The sequence below is a fragment of the Mustelus asterias genome, chromosome 21, assembly GCF_964213995.1.
Source record: "Mustelus asterias chromosome 21, sMusAst1.hap1.1, whole genome shotgun sequence".
Lineage (NCBI taxonomy): Eukaryota > Metazoa > Chordata > Chondrichthyes > Carcharhiniformes > Triakidae > Mustelus > Mustelus asterias.
In genome coordinates, this window is record NC_135821.1 from 53143262 (window position 1) to 53165116 (window position 21855).

General features: G+C 42.5%; 1 protein-coding gene across 2 annotated transcripts in view; it reads right to left on the reverse strand.

The window, feature by feature from the left end:
- Positions 1-21855, reverse strand: part of ago4 (argonaute RISC component 4) — a 68798-nt gene that overhangs the window by 33171 nt on the left and 13772 nt on the right. For both annotated transcript variants that reach the window (XM_078237899.1, XM_078237898.1), the window contains exons 2-5: positions 10476-10647; positions 9669-9789; positions 7054-7235; positions 5020-5156 (exon numbers count right to left, since the gene is read on the reverse strand). In XM_078237899.1, coding sequence (XP_078094025.1) covers positions 5020-5156; positions 7054-7235; positions 9669-9789; positions 10476-10647 — 612 coding nt within the window. The remainder of the gene's footprint in view (positions 1-5019; positions 5157-7053; positions 7236-9668; positions 9790-10475; positions 10648-21855) is intronic.

Sequence of the window (21855 nt, forward strand, 5' to 3'; positions counted from 1 at the left end):
TCCCCTCCATTTTGCCATTTGTACACTTTTTGGAATTGAACAATTCTAACTTACACTTCCTAGTTCAGACACAGCATATCAGAAGGATAGACAGGTAGAAAAAGGAGGTGGGGTAGCTCTGCTAATAAAGGATAATATCAGGACGGTAGTGAGAGATGACATAGGCTCTAAGGAGCAAAACGTGGAATCGTTGTGGGTGGAGATAAGGAATAGTAGGGAAAAAGACACAGGTAGGCGTGGTCTATAGGCCCCCAAATAATAACTTAGAGGTGGGGAGGGCTATAAACAAGCAAATAATGGATGCATGCAAAAACGGAACGGCAATAATCATGGGGGATTTTAACCTGCATATTGATTGGTCGACTCAAATTGGACGTGGAGGGCTTGAGGAAGAGTTCTTAGAATGCTGTCGGGATAGTTTCATTGAACAGTATGTTACAGAACCTACGAGAGAGCGAGTTATCTTAGATCTGGTACTGTGTAATGAGACAGGTAGAATTAAGGATCTTCTTGTGAGGGATCCTCTTGGGTTGAGTGATCATAAAATGGTTGAATTTCTGATACAGATGGAGGGTGAGAAAGTAGACTCCCAAACCAGTGTCCTCTGCTTGAACAGAGGGGAGTACGATAGGATGAGGGCGAAATTGGCTAATGTAGACTGGGCGAGCAGACTGGTAGGGAGGACAGCTGAGGAACAGTGGAGGAGTTTTAAGGAGATTTTTTTTAAGTACTCAGCAAAAATATATTCCGGTGATAAAGAAGGACTGTAAGAAAAGGGATAACCAGACGTGGATAACGAAGGAAATAAAGGAGAGTATTAAAATAAAAACAGATGCGTACGGAGTGGCCAAAAATAGTGGAGAATTAGTGGATTGGGAAAGCTTTAAAAAACAAAGAACGACTAAGAAAGCGATTAAGAAAGGAAAGATAGATTATGAAACTAAACTAGCTCAAAATATAAAAAATGATAGTAAAAGTTTTTACAAATATATAAAAAGGAATTAAATACTTTTGGAAGTGCAGTTCATGTCGTAATGTAGGAAACATGGCAGCTAATTTGTACACGACAATCTCTCACAAACAGTGATGTGGTAAATGACCAGTTGAATGTATTTTGAGAAATAATGCCATGAGGCCTTTTACATCCATCCATGCAAGACTCCCCCCTTAGTACTGCACTGGAATATCAAGCTTGATTTTGGTGCTCAATTCCTGGATTTGGACTTGAACCCACAACCCTGCAATTAATGACAAGCATGCTGCTAACAGAGCCATAGTTGACGTAACTTGTTTAATTAACTTCTAATTTGCTTCAGCTCCACAACCCTGCGAGACATCGGCATTCCAAATCCCAGGTTCAAGTATCCCCGCTTTTAACTGTTCCACCAATGGGTGTGCATTCAGCTGCCAAGGCCCTAAGCTCTAGAATTTCCTTCTTAAACTTTTCAGCCTATGGGCACACCTTAAAACCTACCTCTTTGATCATCTGTCCTAATCTCCTGCTCGACATCAATTTTGCTGTGAAGCACTTTGGACATTTTGTTACATTAAAGGCATTACAAAATACAAGTTAGTGCAATGATTAGAAAGCCAAATATCAAGTTCTAATGGAAAAGCGCAGAGTCTCTGGGCAAGTGTAATGAACAGCTGGTGACAGTTTGCCTGCTGCTGATAGTAAAATCTGGACCAACAACATTAAAAAACACCACTGCAGGTTTAAAATCTTCAATAAGTGATCAATTTGATGAAAAAGGATATACGGCCTCAAGAGAGACTTGGATTTAAGGATGCCGAGGGATATTACTACATGAGGAATTAATGATAGCCTCATATCAGACATACTAGTTTAGGGAAAGAGTTGCTGTTTTCATTTATATAAGCAGCTAAAAGAATGAATCTTGGGATAAAGGTTGCACTTTACTCGAGATTATTATCCTTGGTATGACTTTCTGTATTTTTCTGATACAGTTAAGTTTCCCTCAACAAAAGGCTGTACCCGAAGGGCATAGTATTCAAGATTTTGTACTTTATTAGCACCTTTTTTGAAATAGGATGTGGAATGGTTGGGGAACAAACAAGAATTTAGCGCTGTCCAACATTTGCCCTCACTCAATCTTCGATTATAAAATTATACTACAGGTGGAAAACCAGGATTTGGATATTTGGTATTGAACTGACCGTTGTTCTTACCTTTGTGATTAACTGCTATAAAGAGCATTACACCGTGCTGCCATTTAAGCTTGCTGTCAAAATTCTTTTTTAAAGATTAGTTCATAGGCTATTTACCAAAATATACCTGTATCTGGCAAATAAGGAAATGGGTTCCACCTATCATTTTAGATGCTCAGCAGCAATAGGTTTACTTGAGCCTTTTAATCAAATAATTTCCTAGATTTGATGATAACATGGAAATAAAGGTAAGACACAAAACTCACTCATATTTTGGGAAACAAATATTATAGAAATTACACTGCGTTAACCCAATGAAAGGAATGAAACAAAGTTGAGCAAATGAATATTTAGAACTTCTAATCTATGGGTTAAAGATAAAAGCATTCATCAACTACAAATATGCAACAGAATCTGTGCAAGTGTGTAAGTTTAAAAAAATGTGCATTCCATTGGATTAGATCAGAACTTAAACAAAATATTTTGATCCCAGATATAATGACTCAATTTTCCATGTAATTCTGAAACACGAGTTTTTCAACAAGGAACAGAGGGAAGGGTTTTAATGGTCGCTCACTAGTTTAATGAATTTGGTGACATGTATAGGCAAACACCACATTCACAAAAGAAGTGGAAGGTCACACTTTACACGTATGTTTTCAGCACAAAATTTGCTTTTTCTGGATGCTGACACACTACAAAACAGGATAAAGACAACCAATGCATGAATAAACTCTTGCTCCTAAAAGTCAGTGCAAAATAAGGCCCTGAATTTGCCATTTCTGGTTCTCTATCCTGAACTATTAAGGCTGTCAATGACTTGCTGAGTGCTTCTGAACATCAAAAAGCAGCAGTTAAGCAGCAATTTGGATTCTGCACTCTATTTGATTATTCAGAGAACCCTCAGAAACAAAGGTTACGAAATAGAAACATTTAACATTTAAAAACATCTGGTTACAGTAATAAGAGGATTCGAGTATAGGGATAGGGATGTTTGCTGCAATTGTATAGGGCATTGGTGAGGCCACACCTGGAATACTGTGTGCAGTTTTGGTGTCCTTATCTGAGGAAGGATGTCCTTGCTATATAAGGAGTACAGTGAAGGTTTACCAGGCTGATTCCTGGGATGGCAGGTCTGTCATATGAGGATAGACTAAGTCGCTGAAGATACTCACCGGAGTTTAGAAGAGTGCGAGAGGGAATCTCATACAAACTTTTCAAATTCTAACAGGGTAGATTCAGAAAGAATGTTCCCAATCATGGGGAGACCAGAACTAGGGGTCATAGTTTGAGAATAAGGGGTAAACCTTTTAGAACTGAGGTGAGGAGAAATTTCTTCACCCAGAGGGTGGTGAATGTGTAGAATTCACTACTACAGAATGTAGTTGAGGCCAAAACATTGTCTGATTTCAAGAAGAAATTAGATATAGCTCTCGGGGCTAAAGGAATCAAAGGATATGTGGGGGGGTAGTGGGAAGACCAGGATATTGAATTCGACGATCAGCCATGATCAAAATGAATGGTGGAGCAGATTCAAAGGGCCGAATGGCCTATTCCTGCTTTTAGTTTCTATGTTTCTATGAGATGACCAATTGTTTCACTGAAAAGGAGAGATTAAATAAACCAGAAGGTACATTTAGCACCAACCTGGATCAGCCAATATTGCTGGAGATGTACTAAAATTTAATCCTTCCTCAGTAAATCTGTTTTCATATGCAAATAAAAAAAGTGTCTTTACTTTACAAGGACAGATCTCACAGGTAGACTTCTGAGATAGAATGATCTGTAGCCTCACTTACTGCAGTATACTGTACATGTCACTTTTAACGTAATGTGTTGTCATAGTTTTTCATGGATCATAGAATCCTACAGGGCAGAAGGAGGCCATTTGGCGCATCGAGTCTGCACAGACCACAATCCCACCCAGGCCCTACGCCCATAAGCCCATGCGTTTACCCTAGCTAGTCCCCCTGATACTAAGGGGCAATTTACGTAGAAACATAGAAACCCTACAGCACAGAAAGAGGCCATTCGGCCCATCGAGTCTGCACCGACCACAATCCCACCCAGGCCCTACCCCCATACCCCTACATATTTACCCACTAATCCCTCTAACCTACGCATCTCAGGACACTAAGGGCAATTTCAGCATGGCCAATCAACCTAACCCGCACATCTTTGGACTGTGGGAGGAAACCGGAGCACCCGGAGGAAACCCACGCAGACACGAGGAGAATGTGCAAACTCCACACAGACAGTGACCCAAGCCGGGAGTCGAACCCAGGTCCCTGGAGCTGTGAAGCAGCAGTGCTAACCACTGTGCCACCGTGCCGCCAATTTAGTATGGCAAATCCATCTAACTTGCACATCTTTGATTAGTTGTAATTGTAGTTTTAAGATATTATTTCCCCCACTGGAGCAGCATATAGTATCATATTCTGATCTGTGCTCTTAGTTTTCTCCTCCAGTCAGCTTTTTACAATGCTGAAGAGAGACACATCAACAAAGCTGTAATGATCTCTCATAGTTTTCGATAGAAACCCAAGACATAATTGAATTTAAAAATTGGTACAACACACGGCCTCAAACAGAAAATAATTTTTTATTCATGCATCATCTAATAAAACAAGTTAGCTCAGCTAGATTTAATGTTTTTATAAACCCCATTGTACTGATCTTTTGATTCCCTTGCCTGTCTGTGGTAGGTTGCAGTTGATTGCAAAATATATTGCATTGGATCCCGTTATAATATTACCTTATTGGATTTTATAATGAGCATTTCAAGATAGCAAGTCAGGAAAAAATATCAAGAATGTTTTAGGATCGAGGTAATAAGTATGTGCAACTCACCATCAATGTTTAACATCATATTCCACATGGCAGGTCGAACAGACTGATGGAAACCAAACCAGACCTCTCTACCTCCACCCAGTGGGTGGTAGTAACCCTCTGGAGGAGAGAAGAAGGAACGACCCACTGGGGTATACCTAAGGGGAGGGTGGGGAAGGGAAGATAGTAAGACTCTTGAATTATTTTTTTTAAAAAAAGAAACTAACCTTTACAATTCTGCTTGCCAAAAGGCATTTAGATAGCAGTGATTTAGCCTGAAGCTTCAATGACCTAGGAGGCATTTCAACGTAGCCTACCATTTTTCTCAAAGCCATTTCTCATAACGGGAGGAAACTGAAATTCCCAAGAAAATTTCTCAGGTTTATATACTGTGCCTGATGAAATGAAACTAGGGGAAACTGCGAATTCCGAGAATGCAACACAAACTACAAGGTTGGTAGGGCAAACTGCAAAAAGACAAACACAAGCAGGATAGACCATTCAGCATTGCAAACCTGTTCAATTAAATCACAGATCGGGATCACAACTCCATATCCCTTGCCTAACAAAAATTGACCTCGAATCTTGTAAACTTCATATGACCAGGCATTCACAGCTTCGAGGGGGAGTTCCAGATTTTCACTAATCTTTTTGTTGGAAAAAGCACTTCTTGATCCCACTCCTAAATAACCTAATTTTAAGATTACGTTCTCTTGTTCCAGATTAAATTTAATATGGATTAGTGCAAAATACTATACATCTGGAAATAAAATAATTGACATATTCAACAAATGATGTGGAAACAGCTACAGATAAATTTGAAAGAAACCTGGTAGTATTAGTAGGCCTGGCACACAACATGTCATTGATTTCCAAGGTTATGTATTGGTATGATGATGATATGAAATTTGGCACAATCAAACAGATGCAATAAAAGCAGATTTGCCAATAGAATTAATGAAGTTGAATGCTCAACTGCCTGTAGTTCTCACCTTGGCTAATGGAGACCAATGATCCAGAGGCAATGGATTGGACATCAGATAACATGGGTACAAGCACACAGTTGTTTGCTGCGATACAAATCTGCTCCCAGCCTTTTTTTTGGATGCATAATCTTGCTTTGATTATTTCACATTTTCCAGCCCTAATCAACTGTCACCACAGGTATCCAGTCACTGTGCGGGGGACAATCTTACCAAAAAAATTCTAAGTCCAGGGCAAGCATGAAAACAGGAGAGTTTCTGATCCATTTTGTGGGCGAGTCCAAATCTGCTATCTTATGCACTTCGACTGAAAAAAACCCCTCAAAATGGTTTCTCATCTGTAGGGGTTGAGAGTGGAGCTTAATTTGCCCGAAAGCTGAGAGCAGCAGAGGCACAATTGTGCATGTACAGGTCTCTAGCAGCAGAGGCCTGTCACTCAGCCTCTGCTGCTGCTAGCCAGCTTCACACATAGTAACTCACAGCTACCACGGGGGCCCGCGGTCTATCAGCTGGTTCACCATGTCCTTTGGGGAAGCAAATTTGCTGTCTTCACCTGGTCTGGTCTAAGTGTGACTCCAGGTCTACAGAAATGTGGTTGACTCTCAAGTGTTCTGAAATGGCTAAGCAAACCACTCAATTCAAGGGCAGTTGGGTCGGCAATAAATGCTGGGCCAGCCAGTGATGTCTACATCCCATGAATAACAAAGGCTACTAGCTGTTTCATTATTGTAGGCATTAATATTTGAACTCTTCCATTGTCCTCCTAGTTTCAAATTTTGATGAGAAGTATACACCTGATGTGAACCCATTTTCTAATTTTAATAAGCTGTCAGCCTTGCTATGCATTTCCAGCTGATTACATTATTTACAGCTATTTTCCCCTCCATCTTTCTGTCAAGCCTTGATCTAAAATTGCTAAAAATGCCAACTTTCATGCACACTATTTAAAAGACACGAATAACATGCACGTATGGGCTGTCACAAAGTTCCAATGGAGCACAATTTGCCATTTTTCAGAAAAGCAGAACTCAGGTTTAATCTGAAAACAGATTAAAAGCACATTCGCACTTACCTCATTGAGGGAAGGTGCCGTGTGACAACATCGAGTGCCTGCACACAATCCTCAGGAACTTCACTAAGACGCCCTGCCAAAGCTTCTAACAGCAGCTGCAGACTGACAACGGAGACCCATTGTATAGAAACCTTGAAGGTCTGGTCTTTGCCTTCCCCAGGAAGGGTCACTTCCAAGTCAACCTATAATAAAATTCAAAATCATTACAGACTCCTTCATACCCTCTTAGCCATAACTTATTGTTGTATACAACACATTACATGGTGCAAGCAAAGGTTGTAACACAGTGATATACAGTGCAGAGAAAGTTGCCCTGGAACACCTCATTATCGACTCAGGGCCCTATGAAGTCTCATGGCATCGAGTCAAATACGGGCAACGAAACCTCCTGCTGATTACCCTGTCTCCCTGTACCCAACAGCTGATGAAGCAGTATTCCTCCAGGTTGAACGGGGGGGGGGGTTCTGTATTCAGGGTGGGGGACTTCAATGTCCCTCACCAAGAATGGATCAATAACACCAGCCCAGACAGGTTGAGTCCAGAAGGAAATAGCTAATAGACTGGGTTTATCACAAATGATGAGGGAACAAACAAGAGGGAGAAACCTACTTGACCTCATCCTCACCAACCTGCCTGCCACAGGTGCATTTGCTCTTGACAGTATTGGCAGAAGCTCCATCTTCACATTGAAGATACCCATCATCACGTTGTGTGGCACTACCAGGGTGTTAAAATGGGATACATTTCGAACAGATCTAGCAACACAAAACTGGGCAATCATAAGGCGTTGTGGGTAATCAGCAACAGCAGAATTGTACTCAACCACAATCTGTAACCTCGTGACTAATAGCTCGAAAGCCCCTAGCTCCCAACAGGTAAAAACAATGAATTAGTAACTTAAGTTTCAAATATACACAACATTGCTTCTCATGCATTTTAAGTACATGAAAGTAAAAAGATTCAGATGTCGAATCACAGAATTGGTGTGTTTTGAATTTTACAAACATAAATTAACATTTATACTTCACACCCGAGGTCAAAATCTATTAACACCAGAATTTTCAACAGACCAAACTTTATTCAACCAAAAGGTTTTTTCAACATTCAACTATCCTACATTTAGCTCTCCATACCTGCAAAGGCATGCCATTCCCATCTGAACCTGGTACACAAGACAATGTAATTAATCTAATTTTCCTACCCTTTTCTCTTCTCATTCATTCGTATGTGCCCAGCCCCAAGGCATGTGCTTGATTCACTGTCTGCTGATGCTTCATCATGAGCTATTTTCGACTGTTTGTCAGTGATGGTTTGCCACTGCCTGCCACTCTAAGGGACAGGACGAGGCGGCAGATTTCAAGTCTACCTCATCCAGAACAGGAAAGGGACCAACACTGTTGGGGTTAATCTGAATCACATGCTAACCACCGAGCCAACTGAACTTTGTTTCTCCTTCCCCATTTTCCTCTTCTCTAATCTTATTTTACATTATGACACTTTCTCCTTTCACCCTTCATTTTAATAAGGCACTCTCCAACACTTCCAGCTCAGTTAAGCAGATATTCTTCCATTCCACCAGCTCACACAGACACTGGTCCCACCTTTCCCCGAGGTCATGCTGAAACTGGACACTCCATTCCTTCTTAGTCAATGCTGATACTGTCCTTCCTCCCAAAGTAGCATAATGAGATTCTTCCCTTCTCTTTCCTACTAAAATGACTACTCTGACCATTATTACCCATTTTCCCTCATTGTTATTGCCAACATGACAATTTTAAAAACATTTCACAGATTTGAACATCACTAGCTAGGCCATCATTTGCTGACAATTCCTAAATGCCCTTGAGAAAATGGTTATGAGCTACCTACTTGGCACTCTGCAGGCCCTCTGATATAGGTATACCCACAGTGTAATGAGGGAGGATGTTCCTGGATTTTGAACCAGCGACATTGAAGAAACAGCAACACAATTCCAAGTCAGGATAGTGCAAGACTTGGAGGGGAACTTGCAGGTGGTGGTGTTTTCATGCACCAGCTGCCCTTGTCCATCAAGGTGGCCGAGGTCGCAAGTTTGAAAGGTGCTCTTAAAGGAGACTTGGTGAGTTGCTGCAGTGCGTCTTGTAGATCACAGAAATCCTACCGTGCAGAAGGAGGCCATTCAGCGCATCGACTCTGCACCAACAACAGTCCCACGGGGAAAATGTGCAAACTCCACACAGACAGTGACCCAAGCCAGGAATCGAACCCGGGTCCCTGGGGCTGAGAGGCAGCAGTGCTAACAACTGAGCCGCCCACAATAGTATACACTGTTGCCACTGTGTGTCAGTGCTGGAGGGTGTTTAAGAGGGCAGATGGGGTGTTAATTATGCGGGCTTTGTCCTGGATGGTGTCAAGCTTCTCGAGTGGTGTTGCAACTGCACTCAAGACAGCGGAGGATATTACACCAGCATCACAGTCCTGACTTGAGCCTTGTAGATGATGGACAGACTTTGGGAGTCAGGAGGTGAGTTACTTGATTAGGAACTTGCACATTTAAAAACTCTGCAAAAAAATTGAAGTACTTCAAACATTTTCAAAGGCTGCAAGATCAGTTTGAATAGAAATCTCATACTTACCCTCTCTCGCCCAATTGGTAATGGATTTGCAGTGTACATATTCTTTTTCCCATCATAACCCGGTTGTCGATCTCCAAAAATTTGCATCTTGAAGTGTCGGACCATGGTATCAACCACTTCTCTAGAAATAGAACAACATTCATAATAAAGGACCTGAAACTTGAATGTCTAAATATACAGATTTTGGACCTCTTATTCTTAAATGGTAGAGATGTTGCTTTTTCAGTTTCCTGATGTAGTCTAGATTTATCTCCACAATGACAGGAATACAAGAATAGTTTGAAAAACAAACTGGCCTCAAAAAAGAATGACTTACTTGCCAGTACATGCCTCCTAGTGAAAACTGTGTGAATGAAAAACTTGGGAACTTAGCCACAACACCCCAAAAAAAAAACCCAGCAATGGTCAACTCCCAAATGGGCTATGCTCATTTTGTACAAAAACAATCCTGATCTCAAACAAAAATGGATATTAAGGCTTTTGATCAAAGTTTTATTTAAAAATAAACTGCTGGCAAGAAGACAAAGACACAGCAAAGGCGGTTGTTTATTGATGTGTTGTTTTCAGCAAAGAGAAATTCCTGTTAACAAATCAACCATTCAATATAAGTTGTATTTATTGGACTCTCTATTCTCCTGCTATGTGTCAGTGGGGATGCATACAAGGATAAACTATCAGCTTTTCTCACTTGGTTCCAGATAGCGAAAGCTTTTCAGGTTTTAAAAATTATCTTCCAATAAAGATTAGATTGTCAGACTGGTTAGTCTGAGGGCAAGGGCTGCTACCAGTCCCATGTCCTTCTCTCACCTGTTAACCCTGCGAGGCCGTTTCTCGGGTTTAATATCCACTTCATAATGGTAAACGTCAATTTTAGGAATTTGAACCTGAAAGTGATTGGCTAGCAGACGAATAGGCTTCCCTACGGTGCCAAGACCTGGCCTGCGAGGTGGCTGAAATAAGTTGGTTGTAGCAGGAGGGGCTGCAAACAAAGAAAGAAATAAGTTCAAATTAGAACATCTCTGAAATGTGTCAAATTTAGACAAAGGATTATTCAAATTTCCAAGAGCTGCAATTTTCAATGAACATTCAATAAAAGCTAGAATCAAAATTCTCTCTCCTTTTGAAAATAAATATTTCTCCCCACTTCAAATTCCATAGCATCATTCATTGTACTCCAAAGAGTGAGAAAATACTCCCAATTTTTCTACTATTTAGTATTTGGTCTGCAAAAACAGATTTAGTACAGCTAAAAAGCAAAAAAGAAAACTGAAAGTATTAAATGGCAATGTCATAATAGTTATCAAAATAAAATGAATTCCGATTGTAGTACAATTCATATAATGCCTCAACAGGAGACCAGTAAACCAGAGTTAGTAGATCATAATCAAGGTTTAGTAACTGACAGCTGGTATAGCCTTCTCATGTGCACAATCATGCTTTTGGATTTCTCTCGTCAACGCAAGAATTCAAATCCCTCCATGGCAGCTGCATAAATTTTAAGTTTGACTAATTAAAAAATCTGGAATGAAAAGCAAGTCTCAAAGAACAATACAGCACAGGAACAGGCCCTTTGGCCCTCCAAGCCCGCGCCGCTCATGTGCCCAACTAGACCATTCGTTTGTATCCCTCTATTCCCAGTCTGTTCATGTGGCTATCTAGATAAGTCTTAAACGATCCCAGCGTGTCCGCCTCAATCACTTTGCATGGGAGTGCATTCCAGGCCCCCACCACCCTCTGTGTAAAATACGTCCCCCTGACATCTGTGTTGAACCTTGCCCCCCTCACCTTGAACCCGTGACCCCTTGTGTTCGTCACCTCCGACCTGGGAAAAAGCTTCCCACTGTTCACCCTATCTATGCCCTTCATAATTTTATACACCTCTATTAGGTCGCCCCTCATCCCCCGTCTTTCCAGGGAGAACAACCCCAGTTTACCCAATCTCTCCTCATAGCTAAGACCCTCCATACCAGGCAACATCCTGGTAAACCTTTTCTGTACTCTCTCCAAAGCCTCCACATCCTTCTGATAGTGTGGCGACCAGAACTGGACGCAATATTCCAAATGTGGCCTAACCAACGTTCTATACAGCTGCAACATCATATGCCAACTTTTATATTCTATGCCCCGTCCAATAAAGGCAAGCATGTCATATGCCTTCTTCACCACCCTCTCCACCTGTGCTGCCACCTTTAAGGATCTGTGGACTTGTACACCCAGGTCCCTCTGTGTGACTATACTCCTGATGGTTCTGCCATTTATTGTATAGCTCCCCCTTACATTAGATCTACCGAAATGCATCACTTCGCATTTATCTGGATTAAATTCCATCTGCCATTTCTCCGCCCAATGTTCCAGCCTATCTATATCCTGCTGTGTTCTCTGACAATGTTCATCACTATCCACAACTCCAGCAATCTTTGTGTCGTCCGCAAACTTACTGATCACACCAGCTACATCTTCCTCCGAATCATTTATATATATCACAAACAGCAGAGGTCCCAGTACAGAGCCCTGCGGAACTCCACTAGTCACAGACCTCCAACCGGAAAACGACCCCTCCATTGCTACCCTCTGTCTTCTATGGCTAAACACAGTAAGAAGTTTAACAACACCAGGTTAAAGTCCAACAGGTTTATTTGGTAGCAAAAGCCACACAAGCTTTCGGAGCTCTAAGCCCCTTCTTCAGGTGAGTGGGAATTCTGTTCACAAACTGAGCATATAAAGACACAAACTCAATTTACATGAATAATGGTTGGAATGCGAATACTTACAACTAATCAAGTCTTTAAGAAACAAAACAATGTGAGTGGAGTACATCAATGTCATTGATGAAGACGAACATCTCGCCAAGGCCATCCCCACACCCCCACTTCTTGCCTTCAAACAACCGCACAACCTCAAACAGACCATTGTCCGCAGCAAACTACCCAGCCTTCAGGAGAACAGGGACCATGACACCACACAACCCTGCCACAGCAACCTCTGCAAGACGTGCCGGATCATCGACACAGATGCCAACATCTCACGTGAGAACACCATTCACCAGGTACACGGTACATACTCTTGCAATTCGGCCAACGTTGTCTACCTGATACGCTGCAAGAAAGGATGTCCCGAGGCATGGTACATTGGGAAAACTATGCAGACGCTGCGACAACGGATGAATGAACACCGCTCGACAATCACCAGGCAAGACTGTTCTCTTCCTGTTGGGGAGCACTTCAGCGGTCACGGGCATTCGGCCTCTGATATTCGGGTAAGCGTTCTCCAAGGCGGCCTTCACGACACACGACAGCGCAGAGTCGCTGAGCAGAAACTGATAGCCAAGTTCCGCACACACGAGGACAGCCTCAACCGGGATATTGGGTTCATGTCACACTATTTGTAACCCCCACAGTTGCCTAGACCTGCAGAGTTTCACTGGCTGTCTTGTCTGGAGACAATACACATCTTTTTAGCCTGTCTTGATGCTCTCTCCATTCACATTGTTTTGTTTCTTAAAGACTTGATTAGTTGTAAGTATTCGCATTCCAACCATTATTCATGTAAATTGAGTTTGTGTCTTTATATGCTCTGTTTGTGAACAGAATTCCCACTCACCTGAAGAAGGGGCTTAGAGCTCCAAAAGCTTGTGTGGCTTTTGCTACCAAATAAACCTGTTGGACTTTAACCTGGTGTTGTTAAACATCTTACTGTGTTTACCCCAGTCCAACGCCGGCATCTCCACATCATGACTTCTATGGCTAAGCCAGTTCTCCACCCATCTAGCTAGCTCACCTTTTATCCCGTGAGATTTAACCTTTTGCACCAGCCTGCCACGAGGGACCTTGTCAAACGCTTTACTAAAATCCATATAGACGACATCCACGGCCCTTCTCTCGTCAATTGTTTTTAGTCACCTCCTCAAAAAACTCAACCAAATTTGTGAGGTATGACCTCCCTCGTAAAAAACCATGCTGTCTATCGCTAATGAGATTATTCAGTTCTAAATGCGCATATATCCTATCTCTAAGAATCTTCTCCGACAATTTCCCTACCACGGACGTCAAGCTCACCAGCCTATAATTACCCGGGTTATCCTTGCTACCCTTCTTAAATAACGGAACCACATTTGCTATCCTCCAATCCTCTGGGACCTCACCTGTGTCCAGTGAAGAGACAAAGATTTCTGTTAGAGGCCCAGCAATTTCATCTCTTGCCTCCCTGAGGAGTCTAGGATAGATGCCATCCGGCCCTGGGGATTTGTCTGTCTTAATGTTTCCTAAAAAACCTAACACTTCCTCCCTTGTAATTGAGATTTTTTCTAATGGGTCAACACATCTTTGAGACACTACCAGTCAACATGTTCCTCTCCTTTGTGAATACTGATGCAAAGTATTCGTTTAGGATCTCCTTTGGTTCTCAGCATAATTCCCCTCCTTTGTTCCCGAGGGGTCCGATTCTTTCCCTGACAACCCTCTTGTTCCTAACGTATGGATAAAATGCCTTAGGATTCTCCTTAATCCTGTCTGTCAAGGACATTTCGTGACCCCCTTTTTGCCCTTCTAACTCCCTGTTTGAGTTCTTTTCTACTTTCTCTGGATTCCTCCAGTGCTCCTTCTATTTTTAACTGCCTGGACCTTCTGTATGCCTCTTTTTTCTTTTTGATTAGACCCACAATTTCACTGGTTATCCATGGTTCTCGAATCCTACCTTTCCTATCCTTCCTCTTTACAGGCACATGCCTGTCCTGCAGTCTTATCAACTGCTCCTTAAAAGACTTCTACATGCCAGATGTGGATTTACCCTTGAACAGCCTCTCCCAATCAACAGCCACCAAATCCTGCCTAATCCGGCTGTAGTTAGTCTTCCCCTAATTCAGCACCTTACCCATAGGACAACACTCATCTTTTTCCATTACCATCCTAAAGTTTACAGATTTGTGGTCACTATTTGTCACATGTTCCCCCACTGAAACTTTGATGACCTGACTGGGCTCATTCCCCAGTACTAGGTCCAGTATAGCCCCCTCTCTCGTTGGACTGTCAACATATTGCTCCAAAGAACCTTCCTGTATGCATTTTATAACTTCTTCTCCATCCAGGCCCCCAGCCCTAAGCGATTTCCAGTCTATGTAAGGGAAATTAAAGTCTCCCACTACAACAACCCTATTTTTTCTGCACCTGTCCAGAATCTCCTTACATATCCGTTCCTCAACTTCCTGTGAGCTGCTGGGAGGCCTGTAGTATAACCCCAGCATCGTGACTGCGCCCTTCCTGTTTCTGAGCTCCACCCACTGACTCGTTACCTGACCCTTCCAAATTGTCCACCCTCTGTACTGCTGTAATATGCTCCCCAACCAGCATTGCTACTCCCCCACCTCTCCTAGCCCCTCCTCTGTCTCGCCTAAAACACTTATACCCTGGAATATTCAGCTGCCAGTCCTGTCCTTCTTTTAACCAAGTCTCCATCACTGCAACCACATCCAAGTTCCGCGCAAGCATTAAGGCTCTAAGCTAATCTGTCTTGCCCGTGACGCTCCTTGCATTGAAGCAGATGCACGCCAGACCTCCAGGCCCAGAGGTCATCCTCCCCCAAAATGCTCTTCCTCTTAGATAGCATTGTCTTGGCCCCAACCTCGTCCCCAGCCTCTGCTTATTGACCTATTGTTCTGATCCCCACCCCCCTGCCACATTAGTTTAAACCCACCCGAACCGCACTAGCAAAACTCCCAGCTAGGATATTCGTGCCCCTCCAGTTTAGGTGTAACCCGTCCTTCTTGTAGTGTCTCAGTGCTCAGTGCTGATGATGAAGCTACAAGATTGTCATAACAAACCACTTGGTTCACTGATGTCCTTCAAGATAAGATATCCACCATTCTTATCTAGTCTGGCCTACATGGGACTCCATGCTCACAGTTGTGTAGTTGACCCATAACTGCCTTCTGAAATGGACCAGGAAACCACTCCATTGTATCAAACCACAGAAAAGTCAAAAATGAACTAAACCAGATGGACCATCTGACATTGAGCTAGGCAATGGAAATGACAAAGGTCCACTCTTACCAGTTGACCAACCTTGCAAAGTCATCCTCGTTAATAACTGGAGACTTGTGCCAAAATGAGGAGAGCTGCTCCATATACTGGTTAGGCACCAGCATGAGTCATACTAACTGACTCATACCTTAACAGCCAATCCTCCTCCAACACCGTTCCTGGGTATTACCGGTCTCATCAGCATGACAGAGCCAGAGGTGGCAGCAATGATATACAGTCAGGATGGAGTAACCCTAGGGGTCTAACATTAATTCCAGCCCCTATGAAGTTTCATGCTATCAGCTCAAGCATGGGCAAGGAAACCTGCTGATTACCACCTTCAGCCTCACCATAGCTGGTGACTCCTGCTGTTATAAAACCAGTTGCAAGAAGGACCGAGGATAGCAAGGATACAGAATGTAATCTGGGTGGGAGATTTCAATGTCCATCATTTAGAGTGGATTGGTAGCACCATCACTGATTGAGCCCTGAATGAAATACCTGCCAGACTAGGCCTGCAGGCAAGACAGCAGAGAGAAAAAGCTGCTTTACCTCATCCTCACCAACCCAGTTGTTGCAGATGCATCTTTCTATGACAGTCTTGATAGGAGTGACAAAGGTACAGTCCTTGTGGAGACACTGAGGACACCTCCACTATATTATGTGGCTCTACTATTGTGCCAAATGGGATGAACAAAGCAGGCAGCTCTAAACTGGATATCCATAAAACAATGTGAGCCACCAGCAGCAGAATTATATTCAACCATCTGTAACCTCATGGCCTGCCACCAGGGCCAGAGAGGGAAATAATGGACTCTGGTACTTCTCCTGTTTTTGGGCCCCTTACATCTTCCTTCCCACAGCCATCACCCTCCCCCTCAAATCACACTCCCCTCAATCACACAAGATATTTTTTCTTCTTTCAACGTTCCCCAAACAATCACAAAGGTCTTAGTAAAATGATAACACCTGTTGTTGGCAATGTACACAATCTGAACACTTGACATGAGCACCATTCAAAATATACTTCCCAGGAGAGCAAGATACAAACTTAACTATTACAATTATAACGTTTGAGCAACAGAATTAATCCCTGACTGGAAAAAAATTATAAAGTTTACAGAAAGCGATTATTTGGTGACAAAAAACATTATCTGATTGTTAATTTCCACATGGGCAATCACAAAGGAGAGGCAAATAAGGAACAAATTGACAAGTCATATAATCTACAATGCAGAGGGAGGCCATTTGGCCCATCGAGACTGCACTGACAACAATCCCACCCAACTCCTATCCTCCGTAACCCCACATATTTATCCTCCTAGTCCCCTTGATACCAAGGGGCAAATCATGGCCAATCAACCTAACCCGCACATCTCTGAAGTGTGGGAGGAAACCGGAGCACCTGGAGGAAACCCACGCAGACACAGGGAGAATATGCAAACTCCACACTGACAGCGACCCGAGACTGGAATCGAACCTGCGTTCCTAGTGCTGAGAGGCAGCATTGCTTACTGTTGCGCCACCCAAGTCAACCATTGTAAAAACTGTCGAGTGCAAGTGGTCAGTACTGAAGTCAGGAAAGTTGCTCGAAAGTTGCTAAGACTTTTACTTAGTATAAAATTTGTTTCCTCCAAGATCAAACTTGCAGTACCCCTCAGATCAAACGTTATAGGAGTGTATTTAATGTGAGTTATTGGAAACTGGAGCACAATGCACAAAATACATTTGTCTTCATGTCGAATGCTGGTCTATTTAAAAGCTTAAATTAAAATGGTATTTGCCAATGTGTGGTTGGGTTAGGATCTCCAAATGGATTATTACAAGTCATAGTAAAGCCAGAGAGTCCATCACAAATATCATATGCAAAGTGATCATGAAAGATACAGTGTATGGATTTTCTTTTGCTGTTTAATGTGGCTTAGCATATCAGAACACAAACTTCTTACTCAAAGTCAATTGCTTTTGTGGTGAATTAAATATCAATAATACTTTTGTTTATTTGGATGAGATGTTTAACATAACCACATGCATAAGAATAGGATAGTGGTTTTGTGACTGGACTAGTAAGCCAGAGGTTTGTGTTCAAATCTCACCACAGCAATTAGGGAAATTAAAATTCAGTTAATTAAATAAATTTGGAATGAAAGGCTGGTACTGATTATGACGACCACATAACTACCAGATTGTTGTAAAAACCCAAATGGCTTATTTACATCCCTTAGGGAAGGAAATCTGGTGTCCTGACTCATCAGGCTTAGTTGCGACTAGAGCTACAGTACAGTAATGTGGTTGACTCTAAACTGCTCTATGAATAACCGAACAAGCCACTGTTGTCTCAAAACTGGGATGGCTGACTGCAGCAGTTCCAAAAAGTGGCCCCGCCACCTGCTCAAGGATAATAAACGCTGGCCTCATTAGTAACACAGTAAGAAGTCTCACAACACCAGGTTAAAGTCCAACAGGTTTATTTGGTAGCAAATACCATAAGCTTTCGGAGCGCTGCTCCTTCGTCAGATGGAGTGGAAATGTCTTTGCTACCAAATAAACCTGTTGGACTTTAACCTGGTGTTGTGAGACTTCTTACTGTGTTCACCCCAGTCCAACGCCGGCATCTCCACATCATGACCCTCATTAGTAACACCCACATCCTGCGAATGAACAAAGCAAAACACACAACCTGATGAGGTATCGGTAATATGGTCATTGCTCCATGATATGCAATTGCCTCTACATGATGTCTGTTACGACCATAAAACCATACTATTCCATCATAATTATTTCAACTTTTAAAACTACTATGTAGATTAGTAGTTGGGAAGGAATTATAATTGTTCAGCAATGCCATCCCTTACCAATAAGGGTCAAGATCTCCAAAGCATCCACTATCAACTTCACAAATAAGTAGAGCTGTTGACATTAGACAAGTTAGGGACAGCAATATGCTGTTTTCAGCAAATCAGCTACATATCAAGGGGGCCCCTTCAGCTGAAGTCTGGCCCGACAGTCTTACCTGGATCCTTCCATAATCACAATGGATTCTCCAGTCCTCTATATATATTTTGAGTTTGTAACCTAGCCACAACCAATTATTACATGACCTTTCAATTGAATATTATTTGACTTCAACAGGATTTTCATACACTTTCTCTTGTTTGCCGACAGGTAACTGACTATGGCCCTAGAGAAGCAGCAAATTGTATGGAAACCTTCCTCTGAAAATATATATGAAGATTTGCAAGTACACAGAGACCTCAATGCCCAAAATGTTTATGATCAGCAAAATATTTTGCACTAAAAATGTCAGATATACCACTTCCTTTTCTTCTGAATTATAATCCTGTTTGAACGTGCAGATTTCGTCGATTATGATTTCACACATTGCAGTTACGTCAGCCAAATATGACATTTAATGCTTAGATCCAATGCACAGTAGTGTGATTAGTTAATATGACTGCCATTGTCAAATTTATAGACATGTAGATCTCATATTTATTACATGATGTAGATCTCATTTATTACATACACATGCTAACTTGCATGTGCTTATAACAGACATGAAGATACAGTAGTTTACACAGTACGAGCCTTGAAGAATGCAACAAGTGAGCAAGGGTGGCATGGGAGAGGTTCTTTCCCTGTAATGAATCTGCAGGAATTTGAGACTGCTCAACATTTTAGAGTACAGTTCCTACAAGGAAACACCACATGGAGCCTGTCTGACAAGATACGTGAAACAAAATTAAACTAGAGGCAGAAGACAAAAAGCGAAAACTTTTAAATGTGCTGAAACAGGATCTGTCAGATGTTTTTCAATGTATAACAGATTAGCAGCAAACAAACCACAGAGTTGAACAAAGAACAATACAGCACAGGAACAGGCTCTTCGGCCCTCCAAGCCCGCGCCGCTCCCTGGTCCAACCTAGACCTTTCTTTTGTATCTCTCCATTCCCACTCCGTTCATGTGGCTATCTAGATAAGTCTTAAACGTTCCCAATGTGTCCGCCTCCACCACCTTGCCCGGCAGCGCATTCCAGGCCCCCACCACCCTCTGTGTAAAATATGTCCTTCTGATATCCGTGTTAAACCTCCCCGCACCCCCCCCCCCTCACCTTGAACCTATGACCCCTTGTAAATGTCACCACCGATCTGGGAAAAAGCTTCCCACAGTTCACCCTATCTATTCCTTTCATAATTTTATACACCCCTATTAGGTCACCCTTCATCCTCCGTCTTTCCAGTGAGAACAACCCCAGTTTACCCAATCTCTCCTCATAACTAAGCCCTTCCATACCAGGCAACATCCTGGTAAACCTCCTCTGCACTCTCTCTAAAGCCTCCACGTCCTTCCGGTAGTGTGGCGACCAGAACTGGGCGTAGTATTTCAAATGCGGCCGAACCAACGTTCTATACAACTGTAACATCAGACCCCAACTTTTATACTCTATGCCCCGTCCTATAAAGGCAAGCATGCCATATGCCTTATTCACTACCTTCTCCACCTGTGACGTCACCTTCAAGGATCTGTGGACTTGCACACCCAGGTCCCTCTGCGTATCTACACCCTTTATGGTTCTGCCATTTATCGTATAGCTCCTCCCTACGTTAGTTCTACCAAAATGCATCACTTCGCATTTATCTGGATTGAACTCCATCTGCCATTTCTTTGCCCAAATTTCCAGCCTATCTATATCCTTCTGTAGCCTCTGACAATGTTCCTCACTATCTGCAAGTCTTGCCATTTTCGTGTCGTCCGCAAACTTACTGATCACCCCAGTTACACCTTCTCCCAGATTGTTTATATAAATCACGAACAGCAGAGGTCCCAATACAGAGCCCTGCGGAGCACCACTAGTCACAGGCATCCAGCCGGAAAAAGACCCTTCCACTACCACCCTCTGTCTTCTGTGACCAAACCAGTTCTCCACCCATCTAGCCACCTCCCCCTTTATCCCATGAGATCCAACCTTTTGCACCAACCAACCATGAGGGACTTTGTCAAACGCTTTACTAAAGTCCATATAGACGACATCCACGGCCCTTCCCTCGTCAACCATTCTAGTCACTTCTTCAAAAAACTCCACCACGTTAGTGAGGCATGACCTCCCTCACAAAACCATGCTGACTACCATGGTTTTGTATGAAGACAACCTTATAACAAGGACTGGTGATTGGTTGGATGGTCGGAGGTAATACGGATAAAGGGAATTTTTTTGATTGTGGTGAGCAGTGTTCTCCAGGATCCTACACTGAAATTTAAAATTTTCACGATAAATGGACAAAACTGTGGCAAATTGAGTTCAATATCAACAAGTGAAGTCATCCACTTTAGAAAAGATGCTTGTTTGAGTACAAGTGGTAAGAAACTAGAAATTGTAGAGGATTAGTGGGATTTAGTTTTTCACGTACACAAATAACTTTTGTACTTGTCCAGATGTGTACTCTTATCATGCTTATGTTATATTATAAAGATGAGGGGGGACCTAATTGAAACTTAGAATACTGAAAGGCCTGGATAGAGTGGATGTGGCGAGGATGTTTCCACTAGTGGGAGAGACTAGAACTCGAGGGCACAACTTCAGAGTGAAAGGACGCTCCTGAGATGAGGAGGAATTTCTTCAGCCAGAAGGTTGGGAAATCTATGGAACACATTACCATAGAGGGCTGTGGAGGCCAGATCATTGAGTGTATTTAAGACAGAGATAGATAAGCTCTTGATCAATAAGGGGATCAAGGGTTATGGGGAGAAGGCAGGAGAATGGGGATGAGAATCATATCAGCCATGGTTGAATGGCGGCACACACTCAACGGAACTGAGGGCACTGTTGCTAAGTTTGCAGATGATACAAAGATATGTAGAGGGACAGGTAGTATTGAGGAAGCAGGGGTGCTGCAGAAGGACTTGGACAAGTTAGGAGAGTGGGCAAAGAAGTGGCAGATGGAATACAAAGTGAGAGGTTATGCACTTTGGAAGGAGGAATGGAGGCATGGACTATTTTCTAAATGGGCAAATGCTTAGGAAATCAGAAACACAAAGGGACTTGGGAGTCATTGTTCAAGATTCTCTTAAGGTTAATGTGCAGGTTCAGTCAGCAGTTAGGAAGGCAAATGCAATGTTAGCATTCATGTCAAGAGGGCTAGAATATAAGAGCAGGGATGTACTTCTGAGCAGA